This window comes from Homarus americanus, unplaced genomic scaffold, assembly GCF_018991925.1.
Source record: "Homarus americanus isolate GMGI-L3 unplaced genomic scaffold, GMGI_Hamer_2.0 scaffold25827, whole genome shotgun sequence".
In the NCBI taxonomy this organism is placed as follows: Eukaryota; Metazoa; Arthropoda; class Malacostraca; order Decapoda; family Nephropidae; genus Homarus; species Homarus americanus.
In genome coordinates, this window is record NW_024738300.1 from 6,761,023 (window position 1) to 6,784,479 (window position 23,457).

Genomic DNA, 23,457 nt, shown 5'->3' on the forward strand with positions numbered 1-23,457 from the left:
TTGTGAGAACAAAAAACAAAAATACATGGCTTAAATGACTATACAGTATCATATACGGGTCAAGACGGGTCAGACGCACCTGGCGCTGCTCAGCAGCAGCCACGTCAACTGTTATGTTGGCCCATACCAACTCCCTCCTCTGAACCCTTCTCCCCACCGGAATATCAACAAGTTCTCGCCAGAAGGTACTATTTCATTTGGGAAAGGAATGGAACCAGTGTTGAATAGTGGTGAACAGTGTTTAAGTCAGTGAAAAACAACTCGGCAGTTGAGTCTTACCCAAGCTAACCTTCACACAATGAGGTCCCAGGTACCCAGTGATAATTCCCCTGAGACTCCACGATAGAGAAGCCTGGGACCACACCTCCCCCACTTGAGTGAGTGAAGTCCTGTGACAACTGACCACGTGGTGTCCACATGATGCAATGACACCACGTAGTGAATGAGTTGCTACAGCATCATGTGACATTCCTCATAACACCATCTGTGAGGGAATTACTACACCATGTGATGCCCCTCATAACACCATCTGTGAGGGAATTACTACACCACATCAGGCCCCTCATACACCATCTGTGAGGGAATTACTACACCACATAAGGCCCCTCATAACACCACCTGTGAGGGAACTAGTACTCCACGTGATGCCCCTCATAACGCCATCTGAGGGAGTTACTACACTACGTGTCTGCTGTTCAACACCTCAGCTCACATGATCTACGTGTGTAAACATTAATCTGTATGTTCACTGTATGTTCCTTCACCTTTCTCTAATGAAGGCTTTTGTTAAACCACCAATGTATGTAATAAGTCATTTATGTCCAATGTATATTTTCAGCCTTCGGGCTGCAAACTTTTTCAATAAACCGTTTATTATTATTATTATTATTTATTATACATAACACTTCTCTTAAAATTTCATATTATTGTTGCAAATTGTACTTGGGACACATTTTGAAAAACCATATTGACATAAGCAGTAGCTACTTCAGTCATATAGCCAAATCAACACCATTTACAATTTAAGCCTTTATGGACCTCTAAGTGCTCACTTGATTTTTGGCCTACCAGTCTCTAGCTTAACAACCTACAACTACGTACAGCGGGGACGCTAATTTTAAGGTGATTCATAAAGGGTAAAGTAGTGAATGGTCTTGTTGGTGGTCTCTACTACTGTAACAACTACCGTACCTACAGTACACTACTTTATTGGAAATGGTACCCCGAGACAGAAAGAATGGTGATAAAATTTACTGTGCAGTACACAGACAAAATAGCATTATCTTACCTGTTTCGCTCCCTTGGCACACTTGACACTTGTCACTGACTGCGCTTCTGTTGAGTCATCCAAATCTCCTGTGGATGTTCCAGGCCAGGTGTGAACTCTTTTCAAAGACGCCGGCGTTTCAAAGTCAAACTCGTCGAAGGCTGAGGTAGCCGACGATGTGCTCTGACTGGTCGGCAAAGCCGGCAGAGTCTGTTTAGAACCGTCCTCCTTGTCTTCTTGGTCGTGCCACTTGTGTCGGTACGTCGCACGTTTTTTGGCGTCCCGGTCGGCGTCTCTGCTCTTAAAGATACTTCTCTTTTTGACCAGAGGAGGCTGCTCTGTTTTTTTTACACCTTCACTCTCTGACTTTGTAGAGTGACCTGGCTTATAGGACTCATAGGAGGAAGTGGTGGATGTCTGTGAAGATATAAGAGAACCCTGAGTTGAGAACAGCAAATCCTCCATTTCCTGCGTGTCAGCCATAGCAGTTGAGTCTTTGATTGCCAGGCCACTGGGAGCGGCACAGTCCAGGCTGGTACGGTCTTCAATTTCATTTTCGTCAAAGTCCGTACTGAACAGGTCAAAGGTGTCACTCTCTCCGTCCCCAACGCCAGACGACACCTCGGGACTCACGCCTCCCCCAACTGGCGGTGTTTTCTGAGGTTCCCCAAAGTCACTTGAGCTCATACCAAATATATCAAAATCATCTGCCAAAGGACCTTCACAAACTTCCTCACTTAACACATTTTGCCGCGTATCAATGTCAGATGAAGACGATACCATATTTTTACTGATATATTTGTTCAATTCACCTGATTTTGAGAATTTGGAACCATAAGATCTTTTGACACCACACTGAGGCGGCTCACTGTTTGATTTGTTCCCTGAAAAACTAAAACTATCATCAATACACATATCTACAGGCAGGCCAGTTCTCTGGTCCATGAGGCCACCGAACTCGTAACTAGAATCCACGGCCGTGTTTAATGTCCCGTTCGGAGAGTCCAGTCTATCTGGAGAGTGGTAATTAGCATCTCTCGACGGAGTGGCCTGTGAATCTTTGTACTCGGGTAGTGGGGAGGCGGAGGGTGCAACCTCCTCCGAAGAGTCTCTGTTTTCCTCACTCAAGTCTTTTGTGGATGGAGAACTGGCGACACTGGTAGAGGCGCTGCCGGGGTGGGAATCGTCACTGGGCAATTCGACCGTGCTCGAGTAAGTATCCTGAGAACACGAGGCAACATTTCTGCTCTTGAAAATCTTTAACTTGATTCCACTACTAGACTTTGAACTGGTAACTGTTTCAGAATTGTTTGGTTTGGTTATAGCACTCGTCACAAGCTTATCAAACACACTGTCCCCACTCACTTCAAGGCCACTCTTTACTGTCCCTTGGCTTGAGTCTGGCGTCTCAAAAGATGACAGAGGAGGAATTTTCATGCCGTACAGACCGTCGCTCACCTTTCCCCGGGCTTTATCCACCAGGGGCTTGGAAGGCTCCGATACCAGCTCAGTATGCCTACTCTTGAAAAATTTTCGAGGTTTACTGAAGGTTTTAATTGGAGGTCTGACCTGAAGTGAAGCCCCATTGGCAGGGTTTCCACTGTCAAAACTGTAGGCATCGTCCCCAATACTTGATGGTGGTGACTCCTCAAGATATCGTTTACCACTGTCATCTTTGCCTGGGGGTAAGAACATGACATAAGTATATATAAAAAACAATAAAATCAATGTAGACAACATATACCTACTGTACCAATAATGGCCACTTTACCATAATACTCTGCTTTTGGTCAATTTACAAATCAAATTATCCCTGAAATATTTAATGTGTGGTCAACAAAACCAACCCCATGGACAAAGACAGTTGTATATCCTCCCTCTGACCTTGGTATGTTTGTCACACCCATTACCATAAAACGGTCAGCACAAACGCTTGGCTCTCATAAAATCTAAACCTTCTACTTATTAACAGCCACAAGATACCACATCTTAAGACCTGTATATCATGTAAAAATACTCACAATTTTGGTAAACAACACAGTTTACTTACATTTCAAACACTCGCGATAAACCTTAATTAGAATCTATCAGCTCATTTCTTGAATACTGTATAAGTAAGGCAACTGATATTCCTGATTCAGAACAAGACTTTTCACTGAATATCCTTTTAAGCCAATCACTGGTCGTGGAAATCCCAATTCATAGTTGTCTAATGGTAGACCCTGCTGCCATATGGCATCACGAAAATTGTGACCAAGTTCCAGGTTGCTGATCTGACTTTCTGCTTCATTTACACACAATTGTTTCTCAGTTTTTATCTTTTTTTTCATTTTTGTATCTTTAATTCTTTATTATTAATATTACAGCTAGACCCTGACTTATGACTGCTTCGACTTACGACCGTCGGGACTTACGACCGCCGCAGTTGTGACCATTTTTTTTTCAAACGTTTCCAGTTAATGTAGTCTCCATGTATAATTAGAAAATTATGGGGGCCCCATGTGCATTCAGCTGATTACATTAAAGGTAAGTGCTCAGTCACACTATCCATTCCTCATTATTTATTACTTTTACTGTTCTGTATTTCATTGTAGATTTTTTATTAAAAAAAAAAAAAAAAAAATTATTTTTTTTATCTATGTCGGACTTACGACCTAGATTTGGGTCCCTAACCCCGTCGTAAGTCGGGGTCTAGCTGTATTATTATTATTATTATTATTATTATTATTATTATTATTATATGTACTAAAACGTTGAAGCAATTAAGGAGCAAATTACGGAAAATACAATCAATAGAAGATAATTTCAAAAGGAATGAAATATACGAGAAAAGTGAAACAATGAAACATTACCATCATGTTCTCATGAACACAAAATTTACATATGGGAAAGATAGGAGTAGGTGGAAAGATTCAGTGTATATGAGGTTAAGATTAGGATATAAATATTATTGGGAACTTGGAGCTGAGAGAAGTGAACAGGATAAAGAATGTAGAGTTTGTAGAACATCCAGATCCCATACCCTGCCACATTATATACTGGAATGCCCATATAAATAATGTCCCCATGCAAATAGAGTGGATGCTTAAAAATAGGAAAATAGATGAAATATTAAAGAAATATAGAAATTTAACTATGTACTATAACTGATTTCTCTTTTATCACAGAGTAGCTTCCAAGGTTTACATTCTAAAAATATATTAAGGTAAATATAATACATTAACTACATGAAGGTTCTTGGTCTTCTTACTGTAGCACTTAGTTAACTCTACACAAATAACACTTCCTGTACACAAGTACGGCATCTTGAAACATCACCAACACATTATTAAGCATCACTGTTGCCAGGGAGGATGACCCATCAGAATGAGGCAACACTGTAGCCAAGGGAGGGAGGGAGCACACCACTTGGGTTGCCAACTCTACTACATATCCAATTTTTGAAGAGTTTGATGCATGGGGTGATTTTAAGGGAAGATCTTTCTCAGTTTATGACGTACAGCAGGAAACGTTAAGTTTTGGTTTGACGTAAAGTAGTGTCGAGATCCAGGAAGTGGTAATAATTTGTACTGAGTAAAGGATCATTTAATATTTTGTACCGTTTGATAAACAAGTTCTACAGGTACTATAGACTTTCAAACCCAGGATGCTAAAAACCAACACCAAACCAGTTTTGAGGATTCTTGGAATTGGTGGGGTGAGTCATCTTACCCCAGGCTGGTCGTACATAAAATCCATAAACTATACTGTAGTCTATTTACCTTAAATACAGTACAGTATTTCAAAAGCTATGTAACTAAAAACAATACGAATATCTTATTAATACAAGTGACCAAAAATAAAGATAATCAAAGTATTTATTCCATCTCAGACAAAATTACTTATCAACTCCCTACTTCTAAATAGACTGGATTATGTACAGTAAACCCTTCATAACTCGACAAGGATACGGTCTTGGAAATTATTAGTATAACTCGGGAAATGCCGAGATATATAAAATTATTTGGGAAAATCTTGGCATATCTAGACACCTGTGTCACCTACCATGCCTCTGTGTCTCCTACCATGCCTCTGTGTCTCCTACCATGCCTCTGTGTCGCCTACCATGCCTCTGTGTGTCCTACTATGGTACACCATTCTTTGCCTCCAGTACTGGTAAGTGTTACCATTTTTACATTTAGTAGTTACATGTACACATACATTAGGGGGCAGTGAAATTTTGCTCAAAGCTGCACTCTTCAGGCATTGTTCCTTATACATATCTAAGACTCCATGCCAAATTTGAAGCTGATATGTCGAGGTTTAGTCGGCCGCATTTTCTACTGAAATTTTTTAATTTACCTACAGTACTAGCCAAACAGCCGCTGTGGCGGTGCAATGTTCTGTTCAGTGTTTATCAACTTTTTTTTCATATCTCTTATTTCATTTAAGTTGTCTTGTTGCAGATGAGTATGGTGCTATGTCTATATTGATTATCAGCCTTTTCTCATTTCATTTCTCAATGTTGTGTTACTGTACTGTACTGTACTGCAGACTGCAGGGGATTGATGACATAAGTGGCAGATGTGGAAGGACCAGAGTAATGACGAAAGCGCCAATCCGGACAGGCCAGGGAGACAGCTTGAGCAAAAATCGTGGTTGTTATAATCATAGTCGTGGTTGTTATAATCATGGTCGTGGTTTTTATAATCATGGTTCGTGGTTGATATAATCATTAGGGCAGTAAATTTTGTCAGCTGCACTCTTCAGGCATTGTTCCTGATACATATCTAAGACTCCATGCCAAATTTAAGCTGATATGTCGAGGTTTAGTCTGCCGCATTTTCTAAAATTTTTAATTTACTCTGACAGACACCAGTTCAGGAACCGGACAAGACTCTACACTGGCTGCCGCTACCGATACTTGATTAGTGATTATGCTGGGCTGCCGTTGTTACTGCCACCTTAACTGACTGGCATTATCACAAGGATGACAAGAGTCAGGTTATTGGACCACATAAGCTGCGGGATGCGAGACAAAAATACCGATTTAAGAGGCAAGAAATTGAGATGGCTAGTTTAGATAATTTAACGTCACTCTATTTTGGTGGTAAGATACCGCCACTCGTGTGATGATAAAGAATGAAGACCGAGAAATGGAGTTCGAGGATGATGGTGAAAGATCATTATGTCATCATGGTTGAGCCTGGCAATGAATATCTCCATGTGACTCCCAGACTGGACACGGAAAGCAGATTGCCAAAACTATTCACGAGTTTCTGGTGGAAAAATCTAACCCATTGTGTGTGTTGGTTGTGATGGAACCAATGTAAATGTAGGATCAGAAAATGGAGTCATTCATCATCTTGAAATGTTACTTGGTCACCGGCTCCATTATTTCTGTCAGCTTCACGGAAATGAGCGCCTTCCGCAGTTTTTATCACTATGATGGTAAACCAAGTGGTCCTGAGCATTGGCGTGGTCCCATTGGAAAGCAGATCAAGGAGTCTTTGTCTGAGCTTCCAGTTGTCGCCTTCAGCCAGTCAATTTCCTGATTTCCTGTGTTTTAATGATAAGAGTAGAAGATCTGTCCTGGGATCAGGAAATACTGTATAGGATTTGTAAAGGAGTTATCACAGGTGTTGTTGAAGATGACTTGGCTGCTATTGAGCAGGTCCTCCTGTGTGTCAAGTGGAACACCTTATGGAGTGAATCTCCAGGCTGTATGCATTATCAAGACCCAGCCATGAGGTTGAAAAGAATTGTCATTACAATAATAAAGTTCAGTGCTCCAATGTGGTTTACATCAAGATACACCCTTACGCCACACGGCTCAAGGGCGTGTTCCAGTCCCTGCTATATATAGAACACCTGAATAGTGAGGAGAACGATAGTAAGAAGGCTGTCGAGAAATGCATACTTCGCCCACACAGATCAACTTCTTCTTGTGTATGTGTGCAGATGAGACATGACTGTTAGAGAAACTGTCTCAATGATAAGAAAAATTAGAGAGGAGAATCAGCAAGGAAGAATGCACTGGCAGATCTAAGAGGAGGAGGAAATTCTGATGCTGCTGTTGACGAATTTGTTAAACTATATTGATGAGGAGGGTAAAGATGGAGATGGGAATGAGGATGTGCCTCCTGTAGTCAACATGAGAAAGGTGGTGACTCCGAAACTAAAGTGGCAAGCAAAAACTATCATTCCATGATTAACTGGAGGAATGAACTCAAGACTGAGCCTCTTACATTGCTTCTCTGTCAAATCTACAGGTTAATGACATTCTTGAGACACCAATTAGTGGTGCCCAAGTGGCCAAACAGCACTCGGGCGATCGAGAGGCATAAAGTGATGACTGAAGGCACTGAAGTGACGGGATACGAATCGAGAGATGGATATATTAGGCAAGATTATTGTCTAGAAATGATGCAGGTTCCGCAAAAAGAATTTCAATATGAACTTGTAATGATTTTCCTTACGGTATACCTGTAAAATAACATGTGAATTAAATCGATGTCACCCATGTAAAATTTATCATTATCCTGAAAACATTAAATGACACCTAATTTTGGTATACACTAAAGTTAACAAAGTCGTTCGCGATGCGGCAGGGTACGTATGCATGAAAGTCACGAAATTTTGCACAGGTGTTTGTTTGTACAAACGATGCCTGAAAAGTGCAGCCTGCAACTCAAATAGTGTTTTCCTGCCTATTAATCATTGTCGTGGTTGTTATAATCATAGTCGTGGTTGTTATAATCGTCGTTAGTTGTTATAATCATAGTCTGTTGTTATAATCATGGGTCTGGTTGTTATAATCATGGTCGTGATAGTTATAATAAGTGTCTCCATACATATATGGGTCGATAATTTTTTATTGTTGTATTTTTGTAGGAGGGGGGGGGAAGTGCCTCGATAAGTTGGAATTTGGGATAACTCGGCAAGGCCAGAGCCCCATATGCGCCGAGTTATCAAGGGTTGACTGTAATACTTATTATTTACTGCAGGGGTTGCCAACATGTCACTCATGTTAAGAACCCCTCATCTACAATACTGTACTGTATGCACACAATGTTTTTAATTTGTTTTGTTATTTAAGAAAAAAAAAAAAAACATTCACGTGACTGTGTGTGTGAAAAACCGTGTGAGACAGAAAAGAAAATGTCCAGTTTATGAGAATCTTCAGTTTTCTAAGATCTGGTTTGTAGGTTCTGTGCCTGTAACTGTCCTGTAAGAGTCAAAATATAATTCTTTTCTTTAAAGTGTCTTAATTTATGACCTGAGAGTTTCCCCCAAACCCAACTGGTCAAACCACTAACCAAGTCCACCATTGATGCTTCGTAGCGACGTAAATGATGTAATCCCCCATTTGCCCACGTGGCCGGCTGTCTTGGTGGCCGATGGCTTGGTACTGCTGCTGCTGCCCGGCTCGGTCACCAACTTGTCAAACTGACTTATAGGCGGCGGGGCAGCTTTTTTACGACTGTATGTTCTGCTGTATCTGCCACTCATCTTGATGGATGCTCTGTCAAGTACAACACAAGATCATTGTTAGCCATCAGAATTATAAAAGAAACAATTGTCAACGAGAGAAACTTAACTTTAAAGATACAATTTCTTTACTTTGGTCTAACATACGTACAGGTACTGTATATTTAAGGCTAACCAACACAGATAATGGTATTAATAATGACGTCATATACTGTGATTTAGACCAATCCTTCAAACAATATTTATATTAGAAAAAAGAAAAACATACATTTGGTGAAATAATATAATAATGAATATCCACTTACATGTAATATACAGTACAGTGTAAATGAGACAGTACATTGTGTACTCTCCACTGTGGGCAAACAAATAGGAAACTGTCCAGGGTATCAGCATTATATATGTCACCCAAGATCACCACACTAATGAGGTAGACAACCCACAACAGTCCCGAGGGGCACAACTGTTACTAACATATCCAGAGAGAGGTAAAGGCAACGGTACACTGGGCACTTTCCTCCAAACATGTTGCCTGTTTTGCTGGCCTGACAGCCTAGCAAGCAGCAGGATTTTGTCTGTTGCAAGAAATGGACAACGGTTTGGCTGGGAGCTTTGCTGGCCGAGTTAGTGCTTCATAGTAGGTGTTGAATATCCAAGTAAAAATTTAAATAAACTACAAAACAATAGTAATTTAAAATACCTATATAACACATAATATGGTGAAATGTTTCTAGTGATTCATCACTTTAAAACTTCTTTAATACCTGTATTATTAAATCATTATTCGGGGTCTTTGACCAGCCAGCCGCTGCCACTTGTAAACAAACTTCACAAGACACCCATTGTGTTTTCTTTAGCTTTGGCAGATGCCTCACTTGTTTCATCAACTGAAGAACTATAGCACAATCCTGCAAGAATTTGCCCAGGCTTTAACAGTTCAGCCACAGAAAAATGGTACAATTTTGGGGTAAAATAATCCAAACGATGGTGATGGTAATTCTTTCTGGGAAAAGAGCTTAAAATAATCTGTACATCTAATGCAGCCTAATTCAAAATGATAAATAATTTCTTTCATTATTAACCCTTAGTTGGCCACTCGTGCGGTCCAAATTTCACCCATAGACCAGCCAATCTCGCTGTCATAAAAAATGCATAGAATTTTCATGGATTTATTTTTCACCACTATTTATGGGTAAAATTATGTTTGTTTTTTTTAATTTAAAAAGATAAACTACCTGTATCTGATTAAGTGACAAAAGACCAAAATAGTTGTATAGTACACCCAAATAATCTGTGGATTTTTATTTTGCAGTCCTCTATTATTCGTGGATGACACCCGGGATGTACCCAAGAATGTGTGTGGGTAGTTTTAAAGTTGCTGGCATTTTCGTGGCTGGGACAGGGAGCCATTCATTCTAGAAACAGTAATTTCCTTTACCTGTACAGTAATCTCGTGTTTTTTCGCATTTTTTATCGCAGTTTTGACAATTCTCGTTTTTTTTTACAAAAAAATTATATATACCGTAAATTGCGGCGTATAAGTCGACCTCAAGATTCTTAGATAAAAATTCAGGTTTAGTTCTATACTCGCCATATAAATCGACCCCCCCAAGGCCCAAACAGGCCAAAGTGTGTAATAAGGCCACGCCACTTTCATCAAGACACTTACCGTAATACCTTTCAATATTTGATATACTGTACTGTATATATTATATAGTTCATACAAAATGGTAAACACCAAGCCAAAATCAGCACCTCCAATAAAATAGTAATTGTTTACACAGCACACCAGTATAGCACCTTGACAGTGCAATCTATAAATAGTATGATAGTAGAACATTATGGTACACCTGGCTTACGCTCCGCCATTTGCACCAGCTGTTGTAAACAAACTGCCAGTGGTGCCACCAACACTAATCGGCCAGCTGCGAAACTATGGGTCCGTTACACTGTCAGCGGCACGGCTTAGACTTAAACTATCATCCGCTGCAGCACCGTTGTTTGAAGAGTTTGCAAACGCAACAACTTTCAGCTTGAAACTTGTGTCATATTTCACCCTTTGTGCTGGGGGAGCCGTGGGGATAAGATATTTTCAACTGTTGTCAGGTTGGTGTGTGGGTAATGAGTGGATACCAGCAAGAGCATAAAGCCACAATGGTTTAGTAAATTGCCATGTAGGCTTGTTCAGTGTATCCCCCAAACACTGAACAAGTCTACAAGTAGAAACCGTCATAAATTTTTTTAAAAAATGTGGGATTTCAAATGCAATGGATGGGGAAGATGATTTGTTGTGGCGAGACAGTGACGAGGAGGATGTCAGCAAAAATAATGAAGACGAAGTCGGAAGTTCCAGTGATTCAGACCTCTTTATGTTAGAGGATGAACAGCTAGCAGACTTTGAAGGATTTTAAAATGTGATCAAACATGGTTTTATTGTAAATAAAATATAACTTTGAAGTAAAATTAATCTTGAAGTGAAAGTTTTAACTTTTTATCTTAAAGTTAAGGTTTTAATTAGTGCCATTATATATCATTAAACTGTCATTACCCCTGTAGTGTATGTGAACTCACAATCTATAGCACTATCATAAAATTGCGCAGATGGCACCCGTATCATAGTACCGGGCAGTTGTCTGGCTGGCTGCCTGGGTTTAGTGGCGTTCTGATCAATTGTTTACTGTCCATCAGCTGTTGAAAATGGCGTGTGGTGTTGTGTTCGTTTAATTATACTGGAATTTACTATTTTATTATAATCTTTATGTTAAATAAGTTTACCAAACATGAATTTCAGCAAGAAATATTAACGGCAGGGAGTTACGCTAAGTGATGCACAACGAGTGTTAGGCAGGCTGTTCCACTTGTTTACTACTATCTGGTACAGCTTCACATTTTATACTCTTGAGTATAAATTGACCTCTGGTTTTGGAGAGATTTTTTCAAGCTTAAAATGTCGACTTATACGCCGCAATTTACGGTATATAAAATATCATTTATAAACAAAAACTTAAATTTTGCGCCATTTTCGAAATTCCCCTGTGCGGTGCGGCAATTAGATGCCACCCCTTCCAGCCTCAGACACCAGCTGCTCTGACAAGCCTCAGTCCACACGTGCCTACCGTACTGTGAACGCTACTGTGATTACCTCTTCTGTTTGTCCTCCCACGTGCATTCCACATGGCTCCAGAACGTAAGCCAGCCTCATCAAAGGCAAATATTACTAGCAAAGACTCTAAAGTGACTAAGAGATCAAGAATAGTGATGACCTTAACGGAAAAAACAGTTTTATTGGACAAGCTCAGAGGTGGTATAAGCTATGGCTCGAGATGTGGTTTAGACTGACAATTCATTTGTGTCTTTGTCAGAACACAAGTCTTCAAGTGGAGGAATGTGGGTGGAAGAGGACTGGCTGGCTGGGGTGACTGCATGAGGGCGGGCAGATGCCGGGACAGCAGAGAGAGGCTGGCAATGCGGGTGTTGCCGACCTCAGCGAAATATATTTTTTTTTATTTACTTGTAAATAAAAATGTTTTGTATATAATTGTGTTTACATTTTTCCATTATTATACTACAATATGATTACTAGTAGCTTTAAATAATGATGTTAGTAAATGCCGGTACAATGCATCAGTGATCAGTGTGACCACTGGGCCGTGAGTGGAGAGCATGGCGTGGTTAAGTGCATGACCTACCTTAGTTGTTTGGTGGCCACAGGTACAGTGATTCCTAAAAGAGTATTCGCGGTTTTGGCTTTTCGCGGGGGATTCAGGAACATAATTCCCCCGAAAAACATGGGATTACTGTATTGTATATGTGTGTGTGTGTGTAGAGACACACACAAAACACTTACAAATAAATAATAATGGGAAAATCCTTTCACAAATAATCAGAAAAAATTTATTAAAATTGCTGAGTCTACCCTCAACTCCATGTTTTGTTATTAATAGAACACGGAGTAGACTTGAGGGTAGACTCAACATTTAAAAAAGAAAAAATTCTGTATATATATGAGAGGATTTTTCCATTATTACCTATTTGTACAGTCCGTGTAGTGTGTGTGTGGACACATACACATATACAATACAGTCAACCCTCGCTTTACGCGGTCCCACATTCCGCGTTTCCATGTTTACGCGGTACCCTGCCGAAACCGGAATGCTCACATTCCGTGGTGCGTGTACCCCTTTACGCGGAGAGCGGCTGGCGAGCCGCGCCATTTTTGGATTCAAACCTCCCGCCATGTTGTGTAAGCGGCGCGAGCAGGGTGTGCACAAGGTCGCCCAGTCATCAAAACATTACCGAGTTCTTCACCCGCCACCCACCACAGCCGGCCCAAGTCAGTGATAGTGATAATGATAGTGAGGATATGGTTTTATATGGACTTTGAGGGGTTTGACAAAGAGGCCCTGCAAGCCTCTGTGGTGGATAGTGATACAGGTGAGGGCCAATAATCTGCCCTCTGCCTCGGAACCAACCCCCCATCCCCATGTGCCCAGCCATCTTTTCTACTAATGTAAGTGTTAAAAAACCTAATATTATTGATATTTCTCTTAATTATTAATTGTGCGTGCATACCATCATAAAATTAAGAAGTTATTTTCACTACAAAGTAGGTATTGTATCTGAAAAAGTGGAGTTTGGGGGTCGGCCCAGTCTCTATTTCAATTAATCCCATATGTTATGTTGTTCACTTTAAGCGTTTCTCATTTTACGCGGGCCGCCGCGGGTTGAATTAACCGCGTAAAGTGAGGGTTCACTGTACAGGTAAAAGAAATAATTGTCCTAAGGGCAAACATAATTATTTAGATTTCTTTGTACATATATGTATCCCCCATCCCCCAGTCAACAAATGCTATTGGCGGATTTGACGATTCACGGCCATTTTGAGAACCTAACCCCCACGAATTTGAAGGGCATGCTGTATACAGTAAGTGATGCAGTAGTGGTTGGCTAAAAATGAGTGTAAAGATAATATCTTATGTGCTGCATCTACAAGTGAGTGGCCTGGCCGATGTGAGAGCTTAAGGTCAAGGGAGACATCTTGTTCCCCAAGGCCTGGGTAATGACACAAATACTGTAGTGTCATCGGCCAGTGAAAGGATTAATACAAGTTGACAAGCCCTTATCCAAAATCCTTTGGGCCAGATGTGTTTCGGATTTCGGAAAATTTCGAATTTCAGAAGTTATTTTATTTTTTTTTATATAGGGATTAGTCCACCCGGGCACAGGTCACTGACCCACATCAGGGCCTGGGGGGGTGAAAATGTAATAATAATACTAATAATAATTCATGTGTCTACGTCGTGTTTCTTACTTTTGATCTTTTTGTTCATTTTTGTATTTATTATTATTACAGGTACCTGTATTAGTATTTTCATTATTATTATTAATGTTGTTATTTTTTTTTTGTATTATTATTATTGTTATCATTATTATTTTATTTTTGTGTATTTTTATTATATGAATTTTATTTACTTTGAATTATTATTATTATTATATTTTCGCCCCCAGGCCCTGATGTGGGTCAGTAACCTGTGCCCGGGTGGGCTAATATCCGTAAAAGAAAGAAAAAAAGGGGGGGGGGGTTCCAGTTTTCAGATAAGGTATTATCAACCTGTATTGGTTATTAAACAGTGCAGTACTGTAGTCAGAACACAAAGCTGCCTATTTCTGCATTAATAAAGCTTTATTATTGAACATAAGAAACTGGCAGAAAATATTTTACATAGATAGCAGAAATACTGTACATAGTACATTGTAAGGCTCTCACATTCTACCAGTCTCAATCACATCTGCAAGATAAGTGCATAACCACCATAACCCCTTAGTACTTCAGGCCAAGACTATGGGCCAAACAGTTATTGGTCAAGAAGAAGATGAAGAGATTATGAAGGAGGGAATGATCTGCCACAAGTGTAGAAGGCAGCCAGTCTCAAAAGACCATAGTACAGTACAGGTGCTCTGAGGTACAGTTCTAAACACAGATAAATTAGACATTATTTTGGGTACAAAATATCATATTATTCCAATATGTCCTTCTCTTTGCCTCAACAAAAACAGTATAAACTCATTTCACACGAACTTATTAATCATTCTTTTTTAAAGAAGCCAGTAAAGTACAGTACAGCTCCCCCCCCCGACTTACAACCTACTCGACTTACGACCACCCGCACTTACGACCTGCCTCAGTCGTACCAAAATTTTGTCAAATTACATATTTTCGAGTCTCAACGTCAGTGATTGCGCTGTGTACTGACAAAATTTTCGTTTGTAATTCACTTTAAAATGGCTGGCAAGCTTAAAAGTGAGAGTTTTGTGGTGCTGAGAAGAAAAAGACACTCATTTTAGATTTTCTATGTATTATTTAAGCATTTTCGACTTACGAGCTGGATTTGGATCCCTAACCCTGTCATAAGTCAGGGAGGAGCTGTACTGTAATCTTTATGGTGACTGAGTTTGCTCCTGGATTGGACCTGATTTTCATCATGCAGCATCCTGACTTGCTCAGGAAAAGCTAAACAAAAAAAAGCTTGCCAGGGCATTTAGCTCGGGCATAGGAAGCCTGTGGGATATGTCCTTGGATAAATCAAGGAAAAAATCTAAATCTTACGCTACACTGTAACTTACTTTTCTCCAAACTTTGAAATTCTGATGAGTCTTACACCCTAATACATGTTCAAACACCGACTTAAATACTGATTCAAGACATTTATTACAAAAATTATGTCCCTTAATTTTCGATGATTCACAACATTACAATTATTCAAACGGATCATATCTTGACTCCTAACCTAACAAAGCCTAACACTATATCACACGCTGACAAACAGGTACAGTATAGTGTATCCTTTTTCAAATAAGAATATTATTTTTAAGTCAATATCTACCACAGTGAGTAGAAATGTACCTTGTATATAAAATGAAAATAGGTTATGATTCATGGTAGTACAATAAACATAAAATAAATACAGTACATGTTTATTTTCTGAGCACAGGTCCAGTCATTTGTTATTACGGGTAACGACATTACAGTACTTCAGACTCATTATTTTATGAGCCAGTACAGTACTGTATTCATCACAGCGAGTTAAATGCAAATACTGTAGTACGGTATAATAAAAATAATATATAAATTTAAGTTTTTTGGTTGTAATAGTATGCATAAACCTTCGCTCAGCAAATTCAATGACCCCTGTACTAGAAGGGGACTGCTGCCACATGGTAAAGTGTTAAACTAATCTCACCATACCTAACCTAACCTCATTATACACAAAACATAACGATTAGTAATTCCACACAAAGATTATTGGAAAACACCAAACTATTAAATTTGCATTAACCTCACCTAACCCAACCTAACAGGGAAAGATAAAAATGACACAAGTTTCTGGATCAGTTAGGAAGTCATTCTGACTCATCATTATAAGCATCTACAAATATCTTTAAGCCCATTGTTGATTGCTATCAACAGTAGCAGCCACCAAAAACTGGTTCTCTCTTTAAATTTATAATTGTACACATTGTACAGTACAGTACTTAAAATACCTCATCAGTAATCCAATAACTGAAAATCACCCCAAAAATTTAGTGGTGGCATTTAAACTACAGTACAGTACCATCATCCTGAACACAAAAATGGAAGTTAGGTAAAGTTAAGTAAGGTTAGGTCAGGTTCTATTAGGTTCTGTGTATTCTTCCTTCCTGTTTCATGATACAGTAAAGCCTCGAATAACAACGGTAATGTGTCCTCCAATATTGCAGTGTAAGGTGAATCATCGTACCGTGAATCATTAATTACCAGTAAAATACAGGTTGACAATCCCTTATCTGGAATCCTTTGGGCCAGATGTGTTTCGGATTTTGAAATTTTTCGGATTACAGAATGGTTAGATAAGGGTTATTTTATTTATTTTAGGTATTTTTTATCAGGGATTAACCCACCCGGGCACAGGTCACTGACCCACATCGGGGCCTGGGGGGCGAAAATGTAATAATAATAATTCATGGGTATAGGTCGTGTTTTTTACTTTTCATCTTTTTTTTTCAATTTTGTATTTCTTTATTATTATTATTGTTTTCATTATTATTATTATTTTATTATTATTAATGTTGTTACAGTATTATTATTTTTGTTTTATTATTATTGTTATCATTATTTTATTACTTTATTTTTGCGTGTTATAAATTTTTACTTTGAATTATTATTATTATTAATATCATTATTATTACATTTTCACCCCCCAGGCCCCGATGTGGGTCAGTGATCTGTACCTGGATGGGCCAATACCCGTAAAAAAAAATAAAAATAAAATAAAATACATATAAAAAACATAAAAAAAAAGGTATGTGACTCTCCACGAAAAAACTTTCGGTTTTCAGAGGTTTCTAGTATTTGGTTTTCCGGATAAGGGATTATCAACCTGTATAGTAATAATAATGAGATGAGTTCCCCAGTGTGACTTTTTCATATCTTTTGTGTGGTTTTTTACCCTCTTTTCCCCCCAAAAACAATAAAATTAATAAAAAAAAGGCAAACTCTATTGAAATAATTGAAATGTACAAAAAAGAAAACAAAGAGATACTTTTGGTCAATATAATTAGGGCTGAAGGGATATCATTATACAGTACAGGTACTCCCCGACTTATGACGGGGTTAGGGACCGACAGCCAGGTCATAAGTCGAAATGGTCGTACAAGTAAGTCGGAAATGCTTAAATAACACATAGAAAATCGAAAATGGATGTCTCTTTTTCTTCTCAGCACAACAAAACACTCACTTTTAAGCTTGCCAGCCATTTTAAAGTGAATTACAGATGAAAATTTGGACTGTGTACTGACTTTGGGACTCAAAAATACATAATTTGACCAAATTTTGGTATGACCGAGGCAGGTCGTAAGTGCGGGTGGACGTAAGTCAGGGAGTTGCTGTATATGATAATAACAAAAATACTAATGGCAAAAGTTGAGAGGAGGGGGGCCATGGGAAGGCAGAGACTGGGTGGATGAATGAAATTAAAAAACTGGGCCCCCAAAGAGATACAAGACTTTGAAAGATTGGTAAAAATAGCCTGAGAATGTTTAGAGTAGAGGGCTGTGGTCATCAACCCTCACATATGAGGACGGTACTCCGACTCATTGATCGAGCTTGGCGTAAAGTTATGTTAGATGAGCATCAAGTAAGTTTAGTTCTGATTAACATTAATTTAGATTTAATTCGACTAGCATTAGTCAAAGTTAGATTAGTGTAGCAATAAGTTAGGTTAAGTTAGTGTTAGGTTAGATTAATAATGTTAGGAAGTTGTAAAACTTACTGGACTTTCTTACTTAAGTAAAAGTATTGTTACACTGGCAAAATATTACTCAAGTAAAAGTAAAAAGAAGCATCTCATTCATTAGTACTCAAGCAATTTAAGTAAAAAGTAACAAAAAATTATTAAATGCCTCAAATATTAAAATAAATCTGTGTACAGTAAATTATAGAAAACCAGTTAACTAAAGATAAAAATAAGAGACATAGCATTACTCATGTTTATTTGTAAAACTTTCTATTGAGATTAATCAATAACCGATTCTCAAAATTATGGCTGTCCAATGAGGATCGTTTAGGCCTAAATGTAAGGCCAGCATAACCTACCTAAAGGCAATACATTCAGCCACTCTTCTCCCTACAATCCACTTCAGGGATAGTGAAGGGCTGAAAATATATCCATCCATCTCTATGATCACTTTCTTCCTTATCCACACAAGTATCGTCGACAGACAATGTTGCCTCGGCTCGTATTAGGTGAGGATACAGACCCATCTGAGGTGGGGGATGACCTGCACTTCTCTTCCTGTAAACTCTGTAACTGTCTCAATGCTAACACCCTTCAACACTATTGCCTTGACTGTCCCACTGTCAAGGACCTCCTACCACAGGAAGTCACTAACCACTATGTCTCCACCTACTTATTCTTAATAATTTAGATTTAATTCTTTGTACACTACCCACACTTTGGTGGGTGCTAACTCCCATTGTCCTTAAATCATATCAATATTGTCTCCCTATCACAAGTCATAGCGTGTCCTGCGAGACACGAGTACCAATACATTAGTGTTTGTCTGCATGACCTTGTGACTAGGCTTGTCGGCCCCTGGGGTGTAATAAATTAATTAGATAATAAATAATAATCCCGGCACGACTAAACAGACATTCACAAACGGCAGATGCAGGTAGTGAGGTGTTAAGCTTGAGAGATAAGTCACATAATGTCGGGAAAAACCTCAGTAGCTCCATTCCATCCCCTGGGTATGCAAAGTAGCTATCAAGCTCCTTCAGTTGAGGAGTTTGTGGATGATTTTTGCCTCCACAATGAGTGAGTCTGACTAAGACTCACTGTGAATTGCCCCTCTAATTGGGATGTGGCTGTAGTGAGGTCACTTTCTGATTCTAATTGATGAATAGCTGAACATTTTGCACCACGTAACATCTGGTGGGTGCTGGAGGGTGCAGTGGTACTTATTTGAGCAGAATTTTAAATACAGCTCCTCCCCGACTTATGACCACCCGCACTTATGACCTGCCTCAGTCGTGCCAAAATTTGGTCAAATTATGTATTTTCGAGTCCCAACGTCAGTACACAGACAAAATTTCGTTTGTAATTCACTTTAAAATGGCTGGCAAGCTTAAAAAAGAGAGTTGTGTGGTGCTGAGAAGAAAAAGAGGTACTAATTTTAGATTTTCTACATATTATTTAAGCATTTTCAACTTACGACCATTTCGACTTACGACCATTTCGACTTACGACCTGGATTTGGGTCCCTAACCCCGTACAGGCTTTATATCTAAGAAGGAGCTATGCAAAGCATTTTAGAATCATAGCCTCTTTGAAATTCACTTTAGGTACAGGTACTGTATATACAAAGACCAACTGACATCTAATGGGAAGAATAAGCCCCTGAAGGAAAGGTGAAGAGAGGGAATTCGATGGGGTTGGGGGTATAATATGGTAGGCTAGGTGAGGTGGGTGGTCAAGGTGGGTTACAGTCCAACTCGGCCCACATCCAACTCGGACCACTTAGGTTAACGAACTCAGACTAAATGTAAAAGTTTACAAATTTTCCATGAATGATAAAAGTACAATGATAAAAAGCAACAAAGTTTATATTGGCGGGGGGGTGATCAGTTGTTATTTATCTTTTCATTCTATCTTATTAATATACTTATGTGGAAGAGGTGATTTTTTATTTTATAATTTCATATTTTATGTTTGGTTCACAATCAACATCACTTTACCTGGAGACCTGAAAAAGATAACCTCACAAAATATGACGGTTGAGGATGACCTGATCACGAGATCTGAGGTTGACGAGTTCCACAACAACTTAAATACAGACAACTCAGATCAAATAACAATGACCCTAAATGGATAAATAATTATTTTAAGAATATTATTGGTCAAAGGAAGGCTACAGGTAGGAGAATAAATCATGAAGTTTACCTCCGAGATTATTATAAGGTATTGGCCAGTAGGGTTAAGACCGAGATAAGAAAAGCAAAGAGGAATAATGACCTGAAGGTAGCAAGGGAGGCAAAGTCAAACCCCAAGGGATTCATTCAAATGTATCAAACTAAAACACGGGAAAAGATTAGATCAATACAGTCAGAAACCGGCGAGCTAAGTGATAACGACAGAGAAATGAGCAATAATCTGAATAAGTATTTTTAAAGTTTTCACCACCGAAAATTTAAACACGATACTCGAAGCACCGACTATATACAGAGAAAGTGAAGAAAATATATTAAGCGAGATAGTAGTGATTAGTAACGACGTTAGTAAAGAAATAGACAAGCTAAAGCTTAATAATTCACCAGGTCCCGATGAGATATTTGACAGAGTATTAAAGGAATAAAAGGAAGAGCAAATTTGTTTAACATGTCATTAAAAACAGGTGTAGTACCAGCATCTTAAAGGATAGTGAATGATACTGGTTTTCAAGAAGGAAGATAGATCACTATTCTCTAACTACCGTCCAATCAATCTAACATCAATTGTAGGCAAATTGCTGGAAGCAATAATTTCAAACCTTATTTGAAATCACCTGGAGAAGCACAAGTTATGAATGTGAATCATGCTTCACTGATAAAGTTCTACAGATTGAACCCTCGGTATTCACTCATTCACACTCTTCGTATTTCAGTGTACCAAAAGAGACATAAAACATATCTCAAACTCATTCCTGAACCTCTAGTCAGCTACTTGTTTGAAGAGTGCAAGATGGGCCGAGTTGGAGGTGCACCGTGAAGGTGCCATTGGACACAAGATCAAAGGGAAGGTCCACTCGCATGGCTAAAGCCACTTGACCTGGTGTCACTTCACCTCACGAGACTCTAGGTATGTGACCGCGTGGTGTCTCCCCTCACACACACTGTACCCTTCACGGCTCCAACCACATCATACCCTCTGCCCACACAACTCTTTTACTATGGTTAATATTAATTAATTACAAAATATATTATTAGCTTGCATGTAACGAGTAACGATTTATTTGTTTTCATTTGCAGGGGAGTAAAAATACTGTATTAGAAAACCATACTTAAGGAAAAGTAAAAGTACTAAAAAAAATGTATTACTTTAAAAAGTAAATAGTGTTGCCAAATACAGTAATTCACTTGAGCACAGTACTCAAGTAAATTTATTTAGTCACTTTACAACTCTGATGTAACGTCTGGTTAGCATTGCTTTAATAGATTGACAATAGATTAGGTTAGGTTAGCTTAACTTAGTTTTGGGTCAAGTTAATATTAGGGTAGACTCAGACAGCAGTAGGGAGACTCCCTCAGTAGCAGGGAGACTCACACAGCAGTAGGGAGACTCACACAGCAGTAGGGAGACTCACACAGCAGTAGGTAGACTCCCTCAGTAGTAGGGAGACTCACACAGCAGTTGGGAGACTCACACAGCAGTAGGGAGACTCCCTCAGTAGCAGGGAGACTCACACAGCAGTAGGGAGACTCACACAGCAGTAGGGAGACTCCCTCAGTAGTAGGGAGACTCACCTCAGTAGTAGGGAGCCTCACACAGCATAAGGGAGACTCACCTCAGTAGTAGGGAGACTCACCTCAGTATTAGGGAGACTCACCTCAGTATTAGGGAGACTCACCTCAGTAGTAGGGAGACTCACCAGTAGTAGGGAGACTCACCTCAGTCTCACCTCAGTAGTAGGGAGACTCACCTCAGTAGTCAGTAGTAGGAGACTCACCTCAGTAGTAGGAGACTCACCTCAGTAGTAGGGAGACTCACCTCAGTAGTAGGGAGACTCACAGTAAGGGAGACTCACACAGTAGTAGGGAGACTCACCTCAGTAGTAGGGAGCCTCACACAGCATAAGGAGACTCACACAGTAGTATGGAGACTCACCTCAGTAGTAGGGAGCCTCACACAGCATAAGGGAGACTCACCTCAGTAGTAGGGAGACTCACCTCCAGTAGTCACCAGGTAGGAGACTCAGTAGTAGGGAGATCACCTCAGTAGTAGGGAGACTGGGAGACTCACAGGGAGACTCACACAGTAGTAGGGAGACTCACCTCAGTAGTAGGGAGACTCACACAGCATAAGGGAGACTCACCTCAGTAGTAGGGAGCCTCACACAGCATAAGGGAGCCTCACATAGCATAAGGGAGACTCACACAGCATAAGGGAGACTCACACAGTAGTAGGGAGACTCACCTCAGTAGTAGGGAGCCTCACACAGCATAAGGGAGCCTCACCTCAGTAGTAGGGAGCCTCACACAGTATTAGGGAGCCTCACACAGCATAAGGGAGCCTCACACAGTAGTTAAAAGGCTCTGTGTCGCCGCCTCGTAGTTTTGACATTTGTGGCCCCGAGGTAAACAATCTACCATAGTAATTATCTACTCTCTCTGTTCCCTCGCCTTAACAACTGCTTTATGGAGGTGTTTGAGGTGCGTGAGGGCAGTAGTTAGCCCCAGCAGCCATTACCGTGGGTATTACTGCCGTGTGTTGGGACAATCTGAGAACAACGCGGTAAAATTTTGCAGTTTGAGCCAAGCTGGGACGACGACCCAGATAATTTCTTCCTGCAAGTCTCCTTTCTAAGAGTTTCTCGTATTACACTGGTTATTGTGAGCATTATGCTGATCCTCGTGGTGCATCCTACCTTGATTAAAGTCAGGGAACCATAATAGAACGGTGATCATCACAGGATCCACCAACGTAAACACAGTAGAGTGTTTTCATATTCCGCCATTATCGTCGACGACTGACCCTCTGGCCTCAAACACTTAACACAGCTTTCGTATTAATATTATAATAATGCTTATTTATTTTCTACTACACAACCTTATAAAATATTTATAACCCCAAAAATATTTATTATTAAGTATAACTATAAAGTTTTTTTATTAAATACGAAACTAGTTAGAGTGGTGGTTGTATAAGTCACGGCTGTATGGCGGTAGGCAATAATGGCTATTTTGGCGTGTGTCGAGCCACCAGGAGCGGAGGGATACACAAACAGGAAGTTTAGGGAACACAAATGTAAATAATCGACTAGAATTTCGTATTGCAGCATTGTAATGATGCTGAAATGCATTGCCTTGCAGATCTACTAAGCTAGTTTTAATAACCGTAGATAAATTTAACTGAAGTTCACCACTTTAGATAAAAAAACTTGTACAGGTAACTCGACCTGCAAATGTTTTGTAATTTTCAAATAAAACG

The 23,457-nt window shown here is 39.5% G+C and overlaps 1 protein-coding gene across 2 annotated transcripts in view; it reads right to left on the minus strand.

The window, feature by feature from the left end:
- Positions 1-23,006, minus strand: part of LOC121873807 (wings apart-like protein homolog) — a 69,919-nt gene extending 46,913 nt beyond the window's left edge. The window contains exons 1-3 of one of the 2 annotated variants that reach the window (XM_042377513.1): positions 22,895-23,006; positions 8,566-8,771; positions 1,289-2,946 (exon numbers count right to left, since the gene is read on the minus strand). In XM_042377513.1, the coding sequence (XP_042233447.1) occupies positions 1,289-2,946; positions 8,566-8,758 (1,851 nt within the window). In that variant the 5' untranslated portion in view covers positions 8,759-8,771; positions 22,895-23,006. Of the gene's footprint in view, positions 1-1,288; positions 2,947-8,565; positions 8,772-22,484; positions 22,868-22,894 lie in introns of those variants that run through there. The other variant, XM_042377511.1, reaches the window with a different exon arrangement.
- Positions 23,007-23,457: the final 451 nt, after the last annotated feature.